The 23005-nt window shown below is 38.0% G+C and overlaps 1 protein-coding gene across 1 annotated transcript; it reads right to left on the minus strand.

Annotated features, from left to right (window-relative positions):
• Positions 1-1265: 1265 nt before the first annotated feature.
• Positions 1266-22610, minus strand: LOC117299532 (hepatocyte nuclear factor 6-like). The gene is made up of 3 exons (XM_033783079.1): positions 22577-22610; positions 21059-21079; positions 1266-5190 (listed from the first exon to the last, which is right to left on the minus strand). The coding sequence occupies exons 1-3, from the start codon at positions 22608-22610 to the stop codon at positions 4853-4855; spliced, it is 393 nt and encodes a 130-aa protein (XP_033638970.1). The 3' UTR covers positions 1266-4852.
• Positions 22611-23005: the final 395 nt, after the last annotated feature.

Consider the following 23005-nt stretch of genomic DNA (forward strand, 5'->3'; position numbering starts at 1 on the left):
CATTGAGAAATCGCCTTAGTGCCCACGCCCTTCTCAGAACTGAAGCATCGAGCCTGTAAAGGGGGGGGGGGGGGGGAGCGCAAGCGGTTCAATAACTGTCTGTACCCAAATGCTGTTTTTGCTCTAATTGCACCCTACACCATCTGTAATATGCTCTGTGTATGCCTACTGGGTTCATAAAAATGCAGAAGCTAAGGTTGGGGGTTCAAATCCCACCCGAAGAGCCTATGGATTTCCCCCGTAAGACTTTCAACACAGTGCTTATCATACATCAGTTTAGGGCAACATCAAACCATACTGTCTTGAGGATGAGTAATGGGTACTCCTAGAACTAAGAGGCTATTTACAACCTTATAGTAAAATAACACTGCTCTAGAATAGACCCTTCCCATGAAATATGTAAATTGCACATAGCGCGTGCGCACTAACGTTTTGGTTGGCAAAATGAGAGAACATCACGCTGTTTTGTACACGGCTAATGGGTGCGTGATGCAGACGCGATTGCGCGTCTGCTTAGTGCACAACTCTATGGCGTTTGCCAACCAACAGGGTCTGTACGCATGCGTGAATGTGATTAGCATATTTCATGGGAAGGGTCCATTGCAAGGGTCGTGGGTTCGAATCCCACCCGAGTAACATGCCTGTGATATTTTTTCACAGGACTCGGGGAAAGTACCGAGTATACAGTGCTAAACACACATCGGTGTATGGGTAAAAACCAAAATTAATATTCTTTATCCCCGATGCAAATTTAACATCTATTATAACATAACCTTAGTTCTTGGTGTGTAGGAGTACGGTTCTAATAGAACTATGAGGAAATAACATAACCCAATATTTCTTGGTGTAAGGGATGGTGTGATTGGGCACCATGATTGGGCACCATGAATGGGTACATGTATTATGATTGTGTCTTGTGGTTAAGAGCATTCCATTTAAAAAATAGAAATACTGTACAACAATGGACCCCTTGCCAACAAATAAAACCAAATTTATAAATCTATGGTTGAAAGACGCATGGCAACACCTATCACTGTACTGTTGATTTTGCAATTAAAAGACATATTTTTTTGTACTTGTTCCACCCTCCAATTGTTGTGAACATTATTAGCTGATTATTAATCTGTTAAATATCAATTGCTTATTGATTGGCCAAACCCACTACCTACTGTGACTACATTTTCCTATACTGGACCCCGTGTATGGCAAATTGTACAATCCTCCATGAAAATAATAATAATACAAAAGTAGAATGAAAACAAAAATTTCAGAAAACAAACTGCTTGTATTTATTTCTTATTCTATTGGGTCAAATGTCCCATGGTCAAAGTTACTATAGGTCAAAGTCCTAATTAATTATTCACAACAGTCGACCAATCACACACCACGTCAGGCTTGCTAAAACATTATTGGTGTATTTACAAGAGATAATATTGCACAAACAAACGCACACAATAGTAAAAAGCTCCGAAATGTGTTCAAATTTCAGTTCAAACTTTGTACAAACCCAATTACTTACAATTTGAGGGAAACTGCCTGCAAATATGTTTTCTTCCTGTAACTTGCTCAATTTCATAAAGCTGTTAGTCAGAAACTATTGCTTAACACACTCAACTGCTAAGCAAGCATTAAATGGGACCATTCAAGAGGATGTATAGGTCTACAACACACAGCATTTTGGCTGGTACTTTGTTTTTGCTGAGCAAGAATTGTCTGCGCTCACGAAAATGCTGAGCCTTAGTTGAAAGATTAACTTCCAAGCACATTATTCTTTTTATTGACAACTTTATGGTAGGGAGAATTTAGTTTGTATTACTGTGTCAACAGGACCTCCATATATCTTTTAATAAACAAACAGAAAGCCTCTTGGTGAAGCTGGAAGAAATTCTCAATAAGTGATTCAAAACCATCATTGCTAATCAAACAAACACAATCTCAGCAAATTTTTGATATTTTTGAAGACAAACAAAAAAATCTTTTACGGTAAACAAGACTGCAGGAGCCTTGGTTCAAAATTTAGAAGGATTCCGTGTAATATAAGACAACATATTGTTTTAGGGATCCGCAGAGTTTGGGTTATGAAGTTATCAAATTTGCTTTTGTTGGTGTAATAAAAACAACGGTATTGGTCCCCAATAAATAACAATTGTACAAAATCAAATCAAAAATAATAACATAATAATCCAATGAAGGCAAACTCATCAATTTCAGAATTGTCTATATTTTATAAACAATGACCATTGTGAAAGGCCTGAATTTTTTCAAAAATTAATTCTAAAACAGTATTTTGGAATGTGAAATTCAAACAAAAACTGTGCATTCTATATCAATTCTTTGAATTGAAGAATTTATGACCAGCTAGTCTGTCTAGGCAAAAATCTAAATCAACAAAAACAAAAATAACCAAACAAATTTACAAAAATACAAACTAAAAACTAATTATTGTACATTTCATGATAAGTAACCAACCGCAAAATGATCATTGTACATTTTAATATTGATCTCCAAATTATATAAATTCGCAAATCAATTATTGCCACCCCCACTCCTTAATGGAGCCTCCCACTTTTCACACGTGAATTTCACACGTGAATTGTTCAAAATCCAGCAATTAGTCATCCCAAGGTCAAATCCACACACTTTCCATGGAAATACACAGTTGTTAGGGCAATGCTGTAATTGCTCTGTTTCGGCAACCTTTAGAATTGGACTCAATGATTATTCTAATATTTTGGTAAGCCACACCTTAATTAATTGGTAGCAGGTGCCACCATAAGTACAATAAATGCTTAACACCGACAAAATCTGCTTAGCATTATGCATCAGGGCCAAATTTCACTGAGTTGCTTCAGAGGAAAATATTGCTTAATTTGTTTTTGCTAAGCAGAAATGAGCAGACTACTAGCCACAAGTGACATGGTAGTTTAGCTGTTAACCTTGTTATGCTAAACATAGTTTGTTGTGCTGGGATATTTTTTGCTTAATTTTGTTTGGCTAAGCAGAAATGAGCAGGATACAACAAGTTTTACATAGGAAGTGGTAGTTTGGCTGGTATAAACCTTAAATAAGACCCAGGTTTTCCAGCAAACTTGTTATGAACATGGAGTGAATTCCTGTAGAACTTTATGAAAGTGGGTGTGGCTCGGGGAGGTTTAGAGATGACAATAATTGATAGGCACCTGTTATTCCAGACTATGATTGTACACATCAATAATTTACATTTAAAATTTTGTATTAATAAATTTAAATACGGATTCAAAGAAAAATTCACTGCAGATTTTAACACTTTGGTAACAATTGTCTTTACAAATAAATTATTTGTTTTTTTCCCCTCAAAATACACACGTCTTTTAACAAATTAACCGCAATCATAAAATGAAGCAAAACTTGCAGCAAATAATTATGGGCAACTGAACTTAATTTCAAACAAAAATTTGTCTGCACATATTTATCTGCAAAACCTTTTTTCTTTCTTATTTTATAAATCAAATGAAAAGCAAACGAATTAAAAACAATTTTATTAAAAAAATGCAATCCAGTATTTTACTTTGTAAACCTTTAAATTATGAAAGATAAGTTTGGATCTTAACATATAATCTTTCAAATAAATACTGCAAAATATACAAATAACATGATATTTAACCCCATTGGAATGTATAGAAATTAATAAACTAATAGCTGAATTTTGAAAGAAAGCACACATACACCACCATGATCACATAGTGAACTGAATAATCGTATTGCCACATTTTTAACAAAAATCTCTAAGAAGAGTTGAATTTTTGTCCCTTTTTTTTTTCGATACAAGAAATCTAACACATTTTGACAAGAGGTAGAGTATAGAAATTATTGCAGTCAGAAATAGTTACACAAAGTAAACTTTAGAACAAAATGGCCTCTTTCCGTGTCCATGGTAACTAAAAGATACAAACAACCCTTCTTTCGAAACGAAGGGTAAGTTTGAACCAATTTGAACCAGTTGGAACTGGTTTGAATAAGTTTGACCCAGCTTGAACAGGCAAAACATAACCACAACAAATTGCTTCAACCAGTTTTACTGCTGTTAAAACAAAACAAAAAATGCGCTCGGCACAATTCCACTTGCTGGTTGTACAGCTACCCCAAAGATAAAAAACAAAACAAAGAAAACATGAAACTTTGTCATCTACTTCAAACCAATATGTGATTTCTTTTATAACGAATCAGTATCCATACAAGTGCTCTTTTATTTCTTTTTTTCAAATTCTTGTCTTTCTGTAAAACTGTATCACATTATATATAACAATATACATCTGTTCCTGAGTGTAAGTATATACAGATTTTGCTTGATTCGTAAGAGTAAAGTATCTAGAAAAATTTACGCAAACAGGATTTTTTTTCTCACAATAATGAAGAGATCTGCATTGTTTTGGTTTTAAAATTCTTCCATCTTCATGTTTTCAAGCTATACTTGTACAAATTAAATTGTTTACGTCGTTCTGAGCATGCTCACATTTCCAAGAACAATTGGTTTACCTGGTAGTCTGCTGCCACCTAGTGTCTGAAGTATTCCATTCAGACACTGCCTTAGTAACAAGAGTTATCTTAAAACTGATTGAATTGTTTAGCTAACAACTGACATGGGTGTTAAGCCGTATCCGAATTAGCGGCTACGGTTTCATGCTACGTCATTATGCATTGAAGTATAGCATGTCATTAACAACGCCCATAGCAACAGCCAAAGCCGTAGATTTTGGATGCTGTCAAAGTCTTGGGGTCAAAATGGATTAGGAGTACTACAGTATGAATGCTTTGGTGTCTTTTTTTTTCGGTACAAAAAATTTAACAAGAATCAAGACTTATTGGTCGAATCTTACGCCTTGTATTCACTCTTAGGAGTGATCGTCGTCGGCGTATTGCTCCCACAATTCCCGTTGCCATTTGCATTACCATGGTTACTGTTTCCCATCTCATCTTGCCACTTGTCCAGAGATCTCCTCCTGGCGTTCATGAAGAAGTTACTGACGGTGCTCAGCTCAAGCCCAAGCTGCTGAGCTATCGTAACCTGCATCTCCTTAGTCGGTCTTTTTGTCTCCTTGAAGATTGCGTGTAACGTCCGACGCTGGATGTCGGTGAAGACAAGACGCGGCTTCTTGATGTGGTTTTGTGGCTGCTGGGAGACCTTGGCCTCTTCCTCTTTCTTTTTACAAGCTGCAGAAAAGAAAGGAAGAAATAATTGTCTGTTTAAAATCTTGAGGAAGAGATTTTTTTGATATGGTTCTCAGACTCGGGCACTTTGGCCTCTCTCTCTTTCTTTAGAGAAAAGAAAGGAAGAAAGAATTGTCAGTTTAAAATCTTGAGGAAGAGATTTCTTGATTATGATTCTGAGACTGGCCATGTCTTACTTCTTTTTGTCAATGTGGAAACAGAAAAGAAAATGGTTGTCTGTATAGAGTCTTAAATCTGGAGCAGATGTGATTATGGTTATGAGACTGAGCAATTTGGCCTCTTTCTCTCTCTTTTTATGAGCTGGGGAAAAAAATGTGTCTGTTTACAATCTTTAATTTGAGCATGCACTTGGGCACTTTGACCATTTCTGATTTCTTGCTATCAATTATGAGGAACAACATGGTGACATTGTGAAACGATTACATATTACATGCAGTGACTAAAACAGACAATACACAAAATATCCGGACATGCAGAAAATAAAATAACATATACGATAGTCAACAAAAGATGAAAATGTGTTCACATTTTTTAAAATCTGGACATTCGGTATGCTATTAGCCAATACCGTGGCTATTTTAAGACCTTCACAAACAAATTGAAACTTTGAAATAAACTAAGTTTAAAAAAAATGAGGGCAATATAAACTGTGAGATAAAATAACAGTGGATGAAGGATGGACTTCTTTTTTTTTTTTTTTTCATAGAATCTCTAAGATATAAACCCCCACCCACTACGTTGATTATAAACCTTAAAATTTGGTTTCATGTACTTTATTACTGCGCCTCTCGCCCCCAACAAACCCTTAATCTCGTTTTCAAGCTCTTTATTAAATTATTCCAATTTTTTAGACAAACAGTACAAAGTGGTGTTCCCCGACCTACATCAAGAAATGCCACACTTTCCCTCGTATCGGCCTCCTCGAGGAGGGAAAGCCCCAGGTAAACAGAACAAAGTCCACCCTCAACTCTCAGTTTGCTTTATTTGAACAATTTTCTTCTGACTTATCATTAAAAAGTACGTGCGGATCCAAGCTCTTTAAATAACATTTCTTTGGGGGGAACCCTCCCCGATGCACGCGCATGAGGGTAAACACTATTCCCTAAGAATGACCGAATTTCAGGAGGTCATGTTCCTCTTCAAACACGTCTCAAGAACGGTTGCCTTGACGAAACACGCAGCGATTTTAACACCGTCTGTGTTGGGGATCTAATTTATATCTGAACCGTTAGCTGTGTACATACGAACAGAGAGAGCGCGATGGTGGCTTCATGGGGTGCCGGGAATAATGGCTTAGTCCCGGGTAGCCTTGATGGATGCATTTAGGAAATGACTATCGGGCATTGCACTGAGCATGAGCTTGTTATTAGAAAGGTAAATGTTTGTGGGGAGGTGGGGTACAGAAATTAAGCATTTAGCAGGAGTAGGTGGTGGATTGTTAGGGTGCTATCTGGATGTACTTAATGCTACCCTCAGGAGATCGGTTTCCTTCTGCCTCTTTTCCTTTGGAGTCCATATTCCTCACCTCTTAACCTGTTATCTCAATTCAATCTTCTAGTAGCTTCTATCTCTTATTCAATTAAGACATTTACCACCCTTAAAGGGTGTATCTAAGACAGGTGATTGGGGAAGGGGAACTTGGGGCACAGTTTAAATAAGGCAGTCAGTGAGACTGTTCAAACTCATATTCTGGAGATGAACTGTGGAGGAAAATTTTAACTTTGAAGAGGGGGGTAGGGATGACTGTGTGACCACTTAAATCAAAGTAGGGCACTAGGATTGGAGCTGTAATTTAAAAAAAGGTGTGGAATGATGGGAGGAGAAAACCTTCATTGGTTGTCAAACATTATGTCCAAGTACATATATAATTGCACTGGAAAAGAATTCAATTTAGTGACTCATAGGGTGCTTGATTTCAGGGCATTGCATGTTTACGGAAGGGTAGCATCATCGTGATGGGGGGAGGGGTCAACAAATTGTACTAAAGGCAAGGTTTACTTTTGGTAAGTGTCAAAGACAGTCACTTGGTGTATCCCAGCAAACGCATAACACAACAAACCTGTGGAAATTTGGGCTCAATTGGTCATCGAAGTTGCAAGAAAATAATGGAGGAGCAAACCCACCCTTGTTGCATAGAATCGTGTGCTTTCAGATGCCTGAGAAAGGCCTCATGCCTGAAGCCTTTCAGATTCAAATTCTGGATGAAAACTTACCTCTTCTTTAAAAAAAACATTACTGCGAAGGGTGCTTTAATTGTTCATTTTGTAGAGTTGTGGTGGAGAATAATGTTTTTGTACTCGAAGTTCAAATGGTTTTGAATCTTATAACACAATTATGTCATTTTTTAATATTACTGAACAAAACCTTTACAATTGTTTATTTCTGTGAGGAGAATAACCACAAAAGATTCCTCGAAATTCCCATCATAAATCCAGCTACAGTCAAATAAATTAATTCTCTCTTTACATTTCCATTTTACAGCTTTAATCAAATCAAACTCACATCCTCTTTGTTAGCTAGTTTTACATTGAAGTGATTTTCTCTTTGTAAATAATTTCTCCTTTTGCTCCCCCATCTTTCAAAGACTCAGCATCTTCCATCCATAAGATTCCAAAGCCTCATTTGTGTTTTCTCACAGCATCGTAAATCTTTTGTCACCTTCGCTCATCCTTTCCCTCTTGTCAACATCTTTTCTCACCTCTTTCTTTCCTCTTTCTCTCCTCATCCTTACACTTCCTCTTACTTCTCTCTCCCCAAACAAGACAAGCTTCTCATTTACTCTTCAGACATCTTTCCATAGTCTTCCCTCGCCGTTTTCTCAAAAGCTCTTTCTCATCCTCTTTTCTTCAAGTCTAACCCACCTTTCCTCAGACACAATAACCGCAACATCATGTCCAAGACTCCTTTGACTGATTAAACCTTCCCAACACAAAGGCAACCCTCCTCAACATCATAAAGATACACACACCATTGCCTCCAATCAAATAAAATTACGAAAATTGCATTTTCTCACCCAAAGTGCATGGTCTTTTTATATTTTTGTTTTCTTCTTTTGAAAGCGCAGCGATGTGAAAGGATATCGCACAAAACGAGAGAGCCACTTTCAGGGCTGGGAATGACTCAAGCCTACAGAAAATAGCTTGAAATTGGTCATTCTTCTTCGGTAATAAATTCAGTTATGTTGATTGAACTCCTCGGGGGAAAGTCTACGCGAATAAAATTCCCAATATTTATGGACATTATTTTGCGGTTAAAAACCTTGTTTTCGTAATAATATTTGAACTGCGATGAGTGACAGTGTGAGTGGGTGTTGATTTATTGGTTTTAGAAAAATATAAATTGGAGAAATGAAATTGTTAATTTAACGAATTGTTTAGTGTACATATTTTATCGAAATTTCACATAGGCCTGCAATTGAAATTACATAATTCAAAATAAAATAATTTGTGCGCGTATAGGGCTTGAATCCATAAATGTATTAATTTATTTATCTAATCGGAGTGCTTAGTGTTACACAACCAACACTTAGCATTTCAGTAGTCCAGTGGATTAAAAACAATTAAGAAAACAAAATATATTCTCTGACTGAAAATGTCTTGTTGGAGGGATAAAATGCAAATAATTTTTTTTATCGGAAAGAAATAAACAATGGTTGGAAAACCAGCCATTTGTAATACTACTTTCCCACTGCCATCATACGAAAAAAACAGACCCACCATCACTCAGTCGGCCATTTTGTTAGAACCATTTAAAACCAGTTGTGGGAAATATCCACCTGTCTTACAATGCGAGAGATAAGTCCCATTGTATACACCTGTCTCGAAATAAATGGAACAGGATCTGTTCAGGTTGGGGATTAGTTAAAACTCCCAGCGTCTGTGTTTGACCATGGTATGACGGTGGTTCACAGCAGACAAAGGGTGCAAAAAACACCAACACGGCCCTTTTAACCACCGCACCAGAGCTACCAGGTTTTTTTTTTCTCTTGGTGTTAAATATTTGTTATTTTGTCACGGTGGCTGGATGTGAAAGTTCCATGTGATGCAGAAGGGCCTTTGTTGAATTGTTTCTTTCTTTAAAAAACAATACCCATACACAACATCTGGTTTGGAGTTATTCGGTGGCTTTTACTCAATGTGTTTGATTGATTATATTCATCTTTTTACTTGTACATGTATCTTTATTGTTTTATGATCATACTTTATGGAATTTATTTTTGGATCTTTTAATTATTTAGTTTTTGTGGTTAAAATGTTTTGTTGTTGTTATAATTATTATTATAATTATTATTATTATTATTATTATTATTATTATTATTATTATTATTATTATTATTATTATTATTATTATTATTATTATTATTATTATTATTATTATTATTAGTTTATGAGACAATGGGCGAGATAATTTTATTCGAACTTGGGGTATTGCGCTGTTTAACTCTGCACGGAAACAACGCAGGCTCTTTGTGGGCAGTGGCAAATGTATAGGATAACCTTTTACGGGAGGGGGTTCAAATATCAAGTGCAAATGAACTGTTTAGGGTAGTTGTTAAATTTGATCACATAACGGTGATGCAACAAAATTGATTTCATGTCGTTACAATACTTTACAATCTAGAATACAAATTCTGTTTACAAATGTCAACATATCATACTTTTAAAATCTGAAGTCTCCTGAAAACAGTAAGGTACACCCGGTCGAAACGTCGAGACCATTACATAACCAACAACTCTTTTCAGAGCCAACATTCTTTTCAAAAGAGATTGCCACATTGTTGTACCCACACATTAATTTACATTAACTTTACATTAACTTAGAAACTGACTTGGTAACGAGCATTGGAGAGCTGTTGATAGTATAAAACATTGTGGGAAATGACTCCCTCCGAAGTAACATAGTTTCTGAGAAAGAGGTAATTTCTCACTAAAATAATAAAAGACTTCTAGCTAGAAGTCCTTTATTCCTATCTGAAAGCACACAAACTCGTCCAACAAGGGTGTTTTTTCTGTCATCATTTCTCGCAACTTCGATGACCGATTAAGCCCAAATTTTCACAGGCTTGTTATTTTATGCTTATGATGGGATACACCAAGTGAGAAGACTGGTCTTTGACAATTCCCAAACGTGTACCTCCCCTTTAAGCCTGCGCAGCAGCCGAAAAAAAATAAAAACTCCACCGGAACCATCTGCTTTCAAATTCCAAAGCATCTTTCATTAACGTTCTCTGTGAATGCTTTCCACTCTGATAATTAGTGACTTGATACATACTAATCCCTGATGAGTCTCAATTGATTGTATACATCAGATTAATGGATAAACATAATCCAATAATACGTCATTACAGGCCAAGTTTAGGAGTTAACCAGCTTTCTCTAAGAGAAAACCCAGGCTTGAGTAGTGGGCCATTATGCCCGAGTGATGATGTTGGGTAACTTTGGTTCAAAGTAAGTTAATAGGCTTATTGTGATCGGGGAATCGATACTAAGGTATGGATTGGTATATGCTACTTGATTAATAACGCTAAAGAGGTTGAGTTGGTATCTGGGGTAACTCCCCAGGTAAATTTTGAAAGGATTCCATTGTCCTAAATTTGTCCATTTGCTTTAATTTTCCACCTTGAGCGGCATGATTTGAGTTCGGTTGAAGGGCAAATCTTATTAGTAACATGGATTGGTATATGCTACTTGATTTTAAACCCTTAAGAGGTACAGTTGGTATTTGGGTTAACTCCAGGTAAATTGCGAAAGGGTTTTACAGTCAAATAATTGTCCTAAATGTCTCAATTTGTCTTAGTTTTTCACCTTGAGCGGCCTGATTCGAGGAGGTCTGAAGGGCAAATTTTATTAGAAGCCATGGATATTATTCACTTTAAACGGTCGGGTAGTTGTAGGAATTAAGTTTCTATGCTACTTGACTAATAACGCTAAAGAGGAGGGAAAGTTGATATCCAGGTTAACTCCAGGTAAATTGTGAAAGGGTATTGTTGCCAAATTGTCCCAAATTTTACCCATTATCATCCTCATCTTCACCTTGAGCGGCCTGATTTTGAGCTCGTCTGAAGGACGAATTTTACTAAAAAACATGGGATATTATTCACTCTAAACAGAGGGGTAGTTGCAGGATTATTAAGTTTTTAGAGTGAAGTCTTTCTGGACTTGCATGGATCTTTTTATAAGTGGCTTTTAAATGACCAATGCTGACAATTATGAAAAGGTTGTCACAGTCATACTGTATTCACTCTATAATCTACTCGATGTTGTCAAAACGTGGGGTAGAAGGTCAGCAGGTTAAATTGTGTGAACAGGAGCTCAAGCAAAAACACACACAAATAAATAAATAAATGAAATAAAACACGTAATTTTGTTTTATTTCCCAGAATACCTTCGATGTTAGTGACGAGAGGTTTTGATACGGCGCGCTGCCCATTGTAGCAAAGCTCGCAATATGCCCGCCTTTAAAACATGGCGTCTAAAAGACGTCAAGATTCCACGCTCTCTATAGCACAATCCCCCTCCCGGAAAGCACCCTCACAGTCCCCACAGTCGCACCATGCTTCCTTGCTTTCCACAAAAAGCTTGGTATCACCACCAGAGACACCCGGTCTGGGGTTTATTAGACCAGGCGAAGGTAATCTCTAGAAACATGGCGTCCAAATAGCCCAGTACCCTTCCTAAAAGCACCCTCCAAGTCCCACAATCTTGAAATATGGCGTCAAAAAGACGTCAGGATACAACTCTCTCTAGCCCCAATGCCCCTCCCTGCAAGCATTCTCCGTGCATTCTACCAAAAAAGACGTCAGGATACCACTTTCTATATAGCCCAATACCCTTCCTAAAATACGCTCCAAGTCCCCACAATCCCATTCAACATGGTGTGCAGAAGACGTCAGGAAACCACTCACACATAGCCCAAACCCCCTCCCTGCAAGCACCCTCAAGTCCACCAAAATCACTCCGTGCATTCTACCCCAAAAGCTTGGTATCTCCACTCGAGAGACACCAAGTCTTGCAATCACCTCTAATTCCATTAACGCGTCGGAGGATATTTCCATCTGCCGTACCGCACGATCAATACCTATCTGACCACCATTCCGCAAATTAACGCACCCATCAGAGGAAAATAACCCAGACCCCGTATCTGGTTTTAAAAATAAAAAAATCCCCGGCGTTAAAACGTGCAGAACTCGGACAAAAATTGAGAAGTTAGAGGGGGGAGAGAAATGACGAGGTGGTAAAGATAGAATAGGTTGTAGATGCAAATTGGAGCGCATGTCTTGGTCGAGTTTCAGACCCTGCAGCGACTACACAAACTAGTATAATGTGATCGCGTGCTGTGCGAACGTGTCACCTGAGACTATACCGTCCGGGTCCCAGTCTAGTGTTTTGAGTCGGGTACCCAGAAACCAGTTTTCTACTCAGATACCCGGGTAAGGATTCAGTATCACTTAACAACTCATCTATGGTCGTTTAACCATTATTTAAATTAGTTTTCCCTCTCGTGGCTTTTATTCCCTATCGATGGTTCTAAGGAACTTACAATTAGGTTATGTCGGAAAGGATGTATGGATATCCAGAATCATAGCCTTAAGAGGTTTGTGCAACCTGCTCGCTCGACTGTTAGACTTGAGGCTTACAGCGATTGGACAAAACTCTACACCGTTTTCTCCCAAAGGGAATATTTTTTTTATAGAAGAACAAACAAGGGACACAAAATATGACAAAAGAACCGATAATGGGTAATGTAGGTGAAGATGAAAACGTGTGTTTTGGTGTGGTTACACTGTAATGATGTATGTTTTGGTTTAAGGGATTTTGTTGTGTTGACAAAGCTTCATTATGATGAAGACAAGCAGAGAATACTTGAAACGTCGAGACCACGCAAAAGCTCTTTTAAAAGCCAACATTCTACGACAAGAGATTTACACATGATTGTACGTGCAAGTTTTACTAAACAATAACTATAACTGTCATAAAATATCCACGCAAAACTTCAAGCATCGCTGTAAAGGCCGACTTATAGTCGGTCGCGGGATGGTCGGGCGTCGGAAATCTTGACGCGCGATCATAAAAAGACACGGTTTTTAGGCCTCAGTCTTAGGATTGCGCGCAAGATTTCCGTCGTGCGACTATCGCGCGACCGACTACAAACCGGCCTTAAAGCTTTCATGAAGTTATCGCTGAGTCTCCTCCAACTTTTCCATGATAACAATAATGGAGTGGTCTTAAAAGTAATTCTCGTCATTTCATGTTTCTATAATTCGTTCCTCTCCTTCCACTTTAATCAGACGTCAAAATGAGTTTTTATTTTAAAAGTTTCTTTTAATTTTCTAAATCTTTGCCATTGTTCTCATTTCCTAAGCAATTCATGTTCTATAAATGTAAACTTGAGTTTCCACATCACCCCCTTTCTTCAAAAAGTGTCCACACAAAATGACCTTGAAACTAAATCCCATCTCCTATCCATCCCATCCTAAATTCTTCCCGACGATAGCGAGCAATGTTATCTCAAGACATACCCAAGCAACCAGCATCTTCCCCACATCACCCCCAGCGTTTCTTCTATCCAACAAACAAATCTTAGATCGCATCTTCTCAATTCCCAAGACCTTCTCAAAGCTACCTCCTCAAGCCTCATCTCTCCTCTGTAATAGATATTCCCTTGTCTCTACTCGCCTCACCCTTACAGAGGCTACAACCCCCGTAAGGAGCGCCTCAAGTCCTCCAAGACAATCAATTTCCTCAGATGCCTCAATCTGTTTGGGGATCACAATTAGGAACTCGTTTGGGCGTCAGCGACGATAAGCTAAAACTTCCCTGATAAATGCTCCCGAGAGAACACAGTAAATTTTCTTAGATTTTGCCCGTGGGTGCCGGACCGTGGACCAGAGCGCGTTGGACAAGCACGCTGGTAGAAATACGGGGGATACCATTCGGAAAGTAAGGGGTGTTTTCATAACGTTAGATTCTGATTAATCGATATTGGAATAAATTTGTAGAGTTGTTTATTTTTGAGAGTCGTTAACCACAGGTTCATTTGAGAAACACCACTACTTCAAAAGATATAGTGTGCTGCTATAACCTCTCTTTAGTTTTATACTTGCGCTTCGTTTTTGAAAGGGCAAGGGCACCAAGGCATTTTCTCCTTGGTATAAACGGCACCATATTAATTGTAAATTTCTACTGTAGCATTTGAAGGGCACCAAGGCAATGACCAGCGGCATGGAGGCAATCGCATCCGTGAAATATCAGACCTGGTACTTCTACCATGCAAAGTGTCAAATCCTACTATCAAATTTGTACAAGTTTAATATTTGTGTGTGTGAACTAGTAGAGAAACCAATAAGGATGTGTGTGAGTGTGAGTGAAGTTCAGCTTCAATGCTTTTAAGAAGTCCACCACTTTCTCTCTGACTTTTCTAAAAAGCCCCCTAATTTCCTACAATTTAATATCAAAATGATGTGAGTGATATTATTGATTATTTATGGCGCAAACAGGTATCCGATATCCGAGCAATATCCCCAAACTCCTTCAATTTACACAGCATTCCCTGCCACATAGCGCTATAGGATTACTAATACATACCAATCTATTCAAATTGAGTTTAGAATCAACTCTATAATTAGTTCCTACACCTGAAAGTTACTTCACGAAGGTATCATTTTCCCAAAATCCTCGACCAAAGACCGAGTCTGAAAGACTCCCATTTCGACTCAGACACGTTCTAGCCCATCTACAGGAGCGTTTTAGCATGCCGTCGGAATATCGTTTTCATCGGGTGCTTTCGGAGCACTGGGGTTCTCTTTCTGGGGGGAAGTTAACATCTTCAAGAAAGGGTGAAGCAGAGAGAGGTAGAAAAAAAAATCAATTTCTCATCCATTTTTGGAGTGTTGGCTTTCAGCAAGCCGAGGGCGCCAGCGTTTTCCGTGGACACTTTGTGCATAAAAGCACGACCTAATTACAGTCAAGTGAACCACACTAAGAATGTAACTGTCATTATTTCCCTTCTAGAGGAAAAAAAATAAAGAAGAAAATCACAAAAATCTTGCCACCTCGTAAAGTGCTCTTCCGGTGGGTTAAGAAAACTTTAAACATCTTGGAGAGATTTTAGAAGCGAGATAGACCCGCTGTCTTCGGTTCGATGCGTCATACCTTAAATAAAAGGTTTTTTTGTTTTTTTTTAACTTGCAGTAAATAAATAAGTTGATATTATTGACCAAAGTGGTTTTCTACAATTTCAATGAAAAGTAACTTGTAAACTTGCGGGGTACAACCATGTGTAAATCTCTTTTGGGAGGAGTGTCGACTGTGAAAGGTGCCGCTGTGGTCTCCACGTTTCGATTAGTATACTCATCTCGACCTCATAAGAGTGGTTATCAACAAAGTTAACTAGAATTGTTTAATTTTATTAAAACACTGTCTCTTCAAAAAAATAAACATAATAAAACTTTGGAATAGTTGCCCACGAAATACAGCGAGTATTGTATACAAATACGAATGCTCTGAAAAAAATCGATTCTCAATTTTTTTTCACAGCAGACGTTTTTTTTTGACAACATGGGTAAGCAAGCAGCACATCCCAATAAAATTGTTTAAAACAAATCTCAAAAAATATCTTCCAGTATTAACTTGATTTCAAATGACCAAGAAATGTTTTTCAAGGAACATTCATTTAACAATCTAAGTCGAAAAATGCAATAACATTTTGTTGACAAGGCAGCTTTTTCTTGCATGAGAAACTGATTTAAATGTGTCTTAAAAAAATATTAAATAAATTTGTTAACATAAAAAAATAAATGAGTACATAAAAACATATTATCAATCACTATAATATATACTGTGTACACATAAAATACATCTGGGTTAAAAACTTGTTTTTTTTTCCCCCAAAATGATACCCTCTCTAAAGAACACCAACAATAAATGAATAAATACACTTTTTTGAATATCTTCTGACCAGATCATCAACTATTGACCGATTATCTACTATCGTCAGATCATCTACTATTGAACACATAAATGGAAATCCTTAAAATCTATTCAAGTTTTCAAAACAAAAACATATTTTTCAAAATGACATCCTCTCTATAAACAATTTAAAAAAAACATTGACTGTCTGGTCACCTCAACTTCCGACCACCAACCCTCCTTTCCGATATCGACCTCCTATCAAAGCAGTCAAACATTCATCAAAAACAAAGAACACATTTTTCAGGCAAGATACAATCCCCTTTAGTACAACCAACAAGAACATAGTCAGGGCCCAAGTTCATAGAGGTGCTTAAGCACAAAATTTTGCTTAAGCAAAACAATCCTTGCTTCGTAAAATCAGATTACCAGCTAAAACTCCGCTCAATTGCTATGCTAAGTAAACAATGTATGTGGCATGACATTTTTGCAAGTAACATGTGTAAAAAAAATCCAGCTATTTTCGTGCTTAAGCAAATTTTTCGCTTAAGCAGCTCTATGAAATTGGCCCCTGGTCAATCACTGACCTAATTCCCAAACCATCTATTGCACCCTCTGATAAGCATCCATCAAACTCCACTGGGTGAAGCATCTCATATAATGGAAATAATACTATGTGTTTTTCATCTATATCAAAGCAGTCAAACATTCATAAAAACAAAGACACATTTCCAAGGCAACAGACAGTCCATCAGTAAAACCAACAAGAACATAGTCTGGTCAACCACTGACCTAATTCAAAAACCATCCCCTTTAACACAAAAGGAAACAACCAAATTGATCCATCTATCAAAAAAACACACACAGTGAAATAAGACACAATTTCCAAGACCCATCATCATAAGCCTTGCTCTATCGGATGCAGTAAGGGTTCCTCAGCTCGTCGATGCACAGTGGAGGACCCTCTGTTTACCCAACAAGTAGTCTCTAAGACAAGAAGGGGCACCTCTACCGTCACTCAGGAAGCCATCACAGCCAAGAGTTCCGATAGACCGGGCTTCAGAGTCTCTGCATTTCATCCGAGCCAGGGCACGTGCCATGAATGCGTTACCAACCCATTAAAGAGTTGGAGATATCCGACCGGGGCAGTGGTGGGGAGAGAAAAAAACATTACCGTCCGCGGTAGCGGAGGACGGTACCGGAGAGGAAATGTACGCTGAGACGCTAATGGCCATGGGATAGCAAATATGGTGATCGGGGGTAACCTAACCTGGCCAATTCACCGGGAGACGGTTTGAGGAAAAGGTCATCTTACAGTCCGTTCGTGATGAATTGAAAAGCCTCACCTAAGGTAGATGAACTTGATAGAGATGAAGCTTTTTTTCCTTTCCCCTCGGTCCGTACTCTCCAATCGCCAAGCGAGAGAGAGATGGAGACGGGGACGGAAGAAGAGAGAAAAAAGTGGTGGAATTTTTTATTTGTTTGCGCGTGTGGATCTGCATATTTAACCAGAGGAACCCTGGGGAGCTTTCTGTGTGCTAATGATCGCTCAGGGAGGATTTGGAAAGGGCTAAGAAAGATGCCATGGGTATATAAACTCGGATTTAGTTAAAAATGATAACTTTGTCAATATTGACTTACTCTGCCCCCCTAAAATTTTCACATTAAGTCGTGTGTGAGTCAATCAAAGGAGATGTGTAAACACGCTACTGTAAGCGCACTTGTTAAACCTCCATCTCCTCTCTGGTCTATTTCTTTCATCATGTGCTCTTCATCTGTCGGCCTTTTTTCGTTTATTTCTCCACTCAGCACACACTTATCTTGCTATTAATTCCATCTTTCCCCTCTTGTACTTTCCTTGAATGGATGTTAGAGTTGTTTCTTTTTCCCGTTAAGGATTTTTTTGGTTCGTTTATCCATGTTTTTTTCACATTGTAATTTAGCAATAAGTGTTCTTTAAATAAATCAATCATAAAAACATAACAGGACGAGGACAAGTGGGTAGTGACAGGTCTGTCAACTTCAACAAAAGGCAGTTGCTTCCGTTGCCCCCTGGCCATTGCCTTGGTGCCCATTGAAATGTTTAAGTTTCGGGTCTGATCACATAGGCAACAGAAGAAATTGCCTCCGTTGCCCGTGACCATTGCCTTGATGAAATATTCCGGTAGAAACTTATAATATACCCTCATAGAGGTACACTTTACTAAGGAGGAAACGCCTTGTGGTGTCCTTGCCCTTTCACATGTAACGGCACAGTTCCTATCCAAAATGCCTCAGGGGTAACTGTAACAGGTGTTTTGTGACGTCACAACCAACCAACCTCAACCAATTGGAATAGAATACCATGTGCCCCCCTCCCCCCCACACACACACACATTTGATTCTTAAAGTCAAATTCCATCCATCATCTTCCATCATACTGCCTGGTGGACAAGCATCCAAAAATAAATGCATCACTCTTTTGACCAATTAAATGCAAGGAAGAGATGACGTCATATCCCCAAAGGAGAGATCAAAACGGTAAGAGTCACACTCTCGACACCAAACGACTCCGGAAAGTCTCACGGGACAAAAAGCCATTGTCCTCCCCTCACAGTTCCTCTGAATTGTCCGCTCCCCCGTGAATCATTAATATTTCAGCATGATGCGCCGCTGAAAATTACTTACAGTTGAAGACGCACTGTGTGTCTTCTTGAAGACGCACTGTGTGTCCTAAGAAAGGACTGGAGCCATATAAGTGATGGACACAAGATACAATTCCCATCATATAGAGACTGTATCTGAAGGTGTCCATGTATATAGCTTAGCAAACATGTGTGTTAGGGAGGGCATTGTCTATTGTAATTAAAAAGGTGCTTTCTAAGTCCAGAAAGCACTTTATATGGACAAGATGGAGGTACCAACTTATTGTCAACATTGTTGACACAAGAAGCCCTCTAAGGCTAAATGGAAGTATAGCAGAAGCTTTGTTTTCCTCATCCAAAGGATTAAATGTACTCATTGGGTGAAGAAAAGAGTTACTTTCTTTGTAAGACAGAGTTTATCTAATACCAAAAAAACTATATGAGTTCAGTGATGCCCAAAATGACCCAAGACAAAACAACAGGCTCACAATTTATACTATTCCATTGTAGTTTGAACTGTGAGGTATTTAACAACTTTTTATAGAGTTTGCTTGATCCACTCACGCAGAAAACACGTAGGCCTACACAAAGACAATCCGTGTCAATAAAATGTACAACCCCATCAGCCCAAAACACTCAGATTCTTAACACTCAGATTCCATCTGATGCGATATCAAAATAATAAAAAATTAAAAGGAATCCGTAGTTCAAGGTAACAACAATCTTCAAGCAACGAAAGGATCTCTAAATGCTCTAGATTGCACCCAAAAAGACATGCGAGGAAATGTCGATGTGAGACAAGTCGCTGAACGACCTTCTGTTGGAAGGCGACTTGCCATTTATACGAAAAAACATACCCTTGTTAACTGCACTGTACACGTTTGGTAATCGTCAAAGACCAGACAGTGTTCTCACTTGGTGTACACCATCATAAGCATAAAATAACAAGCCTGTGAAAATTTGAGCTCAATCGGTCATCGAAGTTGCGAGAAAATGATGAAAGAAAAAACACCCCTTCTAGCTAGAAGTTTTTTATTGTTTAAGCGAGAAATTACCTCTTTCTCAAAAACTACGTTTGTTTTCAGAGGGAGTCGTTTCCCACAATGTTTTATACTACCAACAGCTCTCCAATGCTCGTTACGAAGTAAATTTTTAAGTTAATATTTGTTTTGAGTAATTACCAAACGTGTACCTTCCCTTTAAGACAAACTGGGCATTTATATTTGTGGTCGTTGTTGAGATTCTATAAACCTATAGAAACTGTCAAACTCCAGACATGATACTTCCTACTTAAGTTTGATTTTGTTTGTCCTTAAATAACCAAAATAATTGTGAATAAATAGCTTGAAATGTCTGTTTAGAGCCTATGTCATGTGTCATGTACTGTACGTCAGCTCTTACACTCGTTAAAACCGTCCTTATACATGATATTTTTTCAACTTAAGTCTGGTTTTGTTTGTCCTTAAATAATCAAAACAATTGTATATGTGAATAAATAGCTTGAAAAGTCTTTTAGAGCATAAACCATGTGTACATGTAGGCCAGCCTTTGCTAAAATCAGCCTTTTTTTGTTCGTTTTTCCCGAAGATTAAATCATGTCTGATATTCTACGTGTAATGCCAAGTTTCATGATTTGTATTTTTCATGAAATACCACCTCCAAAAATATAAATATTGCTTAAAAGGTACAGACAATTTAATACCACTAAGTGCAGGAAGTTACAATGTAAGTGCCTTCCACTTATTCACGAAACCCTCACAGAACACCATGCATTTTGACAACAAAATAATGAACATAAACGTGTGAAAGTCACAAGTAAAATGGATGATAAAACACAAAAACAAACTGAAATCTGACTATGAGATTAGAATTAAGTTGAGTGTATTACCGACCTTTTAAAATGTGTGAATATTTACGTCAATATTTTAAATTCCAGTTTGCCTTGGCCGAGAGTTTTTTTTAAATGACATCAATGTACTTATACTATAGTATTTTGTTTTCACTTGAGTTTATAAATTGGTTCTTAATTTGTATATCTTACTTGATCTTTTTGCTCAACAAATGTTTCTTAAAAATCTAAGACAATGTATTGCCTTTCATGTTGAGTGGTTTCCCATTTTGAGCTTTAGTGTTTTACATAGACTTTAAAACTAGGATTAAAATGTGCAGTGAAACAAAGGATATGTGCTGCCAGTTGATCATGATCATGCACTTTGTACGTCAAATTAAATAAACTCAAGGCGTCCATAAGACGCCCTCTCTCTCTGAAGTTATCCAGTCAGCTTATATTTAAACAATAACTTTGGTTTGGGTACATACCTGCTGGTCTTGTGTGTGTAACTATAGGAACGGAAAAAACAGAAAGGTAACATATAATAAGTTAAGGCGAAGGAAAATCACATCATACAAAAGATATAGACAGTTTCTTTTAGGGTGAAAATACACAAGTTGACAACTTCATTATAAGCAAAACAATAAAATTACTGAAGTAGGTTAAACACAACACATTTTATGGCATGTCCGGACATTTAGTATAAGTAGATGATTGTCTTCGTAAATTAAAATGAATAGCATGTAAAAGCTTGTATATACACGGGTCACAAAACCAAGAAAAGGAACAAATTCTGAAATGTATATCCTGAAAGTACACATAGGCAAACATAAATACAAAGATTTAAAACATTCTTTGGCATTTGTGGACTTATTAGTGTTAAAACCCAACCCAAGTTCTGTAAAGGAAAACTCAGTCACCCGATGACGATCACTAGAGCACCCTAATCGAAACGTTGTGGTTAAACCAATCTTCGTCAGAACATAGAGAAATGACCTTTTTTCTATAGTCAGAGCACGTTACTTTCACAAAAGTCGCGAGATTACCGAAAACAGAATCAAAGTAAAAGTTCACGCACTATCTGGTCTCCTAATACCTCGAAAACTGGCCCAATTTAACTTCTACTAATGTCATAAAACCATGTGGCTCTTCCTCAGAGCTAACACATCTTCAGAAAAACCTTCATTGTATAACTCACAAGATTACCCAAGACATAACCAAGTACCTGTTCATCTGGTAATCCCATTGCCTTGCAAACTGGCCCAATTTAACTTCTACTAATGTGATTAACCTAGTGGCTCTTCTTTAGCTCCACAGAAACATTCATTGTATAACTCACACGATTACCTAAGACATAACCAAGTACAAGTTCATCTTGTAATCCCAATGCTTCGAAAGTTGGCCTAATTCGACAGCAAAGGGTGAAAAACATCCAGAGGCTGTGATCGTCCAAGTAGTCCACAGTTTCTGATTCGTGGCTTCGAGGCATGAAAGAAGCAACGCTTTACTGTATCTACTCGATTTCGTTGCTCAAGGCAACAGTGCGCTGACCTGGCAGAGCTGACCTGGCAGCGTTTTTAATTTGGTCTGCTAGTCGTCAACCGGTGGTACACAGAGAGTTCATTCCTCTCTGATACTCCTTGGAAGATTTCCCTAATTCTGAAATCTTGGAACCAATCCCTCAACCATTCCTGACCCATTCCTTTACTAGACTCGAATAAACTTTTAGATTTCCTTCTGACACATTGGACCCAATCCCTCCACCATCCATGACCCCTTCCCTGATTAAAGAACCTCATGGTTAATTCGGACTTGACTTGTAATCATTCCCTGTACCATTCCTGACCCCTTCCCTTACTCAAGTAATTTCACAAGAAACTTGGAGAAGCTTGGAGCCTCCCAAGATGAAACTCTAAGAAAACTCCAGCAAATCAAATACGGCAATTTCTTTGTAACAATAGGCCTACATTTGTATACAACAAAACCCGATTACACCTTGACCCCACCTTTCTTACTGAGTGCCCTCAACTGGAGATTCATCTAGTAAACACAGGATTGTCTCTAGTCTAAAAACATTTTAGAACAAAACAAAAATTCCCAGACAGTAATTACAGTGAACTACTTTATTAGTAAACTTCCCAATCACCGGCCGCAGCCCACAACTGACACTTCCAACACGCCCTAGATATCAGCCAAAGCACCCGTCACCTCTTCCATCCCGCCCGCCAAATGATTCTCCTTATTACCGTCGACAATTTTTTTTTCAAGTTCTTTTGACAGTCAAACGGTTTGCTGTTCCGCTTCAGGTACCCCAATCTACTTAATAAAAAGTGACATCCATTGATTTTAGAGCAAATCAACATGTATTACACCCTGTAATGACGACACAATGATTTTTGCAATGATTTTTAGAGCGGGGCTTCTCCTGCCACCAC

This window comes from Asterias rubens, chromosome 14 (assembly GCF_902459465.1).
Source record: "Asterias rubens chromosome 14, eAstRub1.3, whole genome shotgun sequence".
NCBI classification, from domain to species: domain Eukaryota; kingdom Metazoa; phylum Echinodermata; class Asteroidea; order Forcipulatida; family Asteriidae; genus Asterias; species Asterias rubens.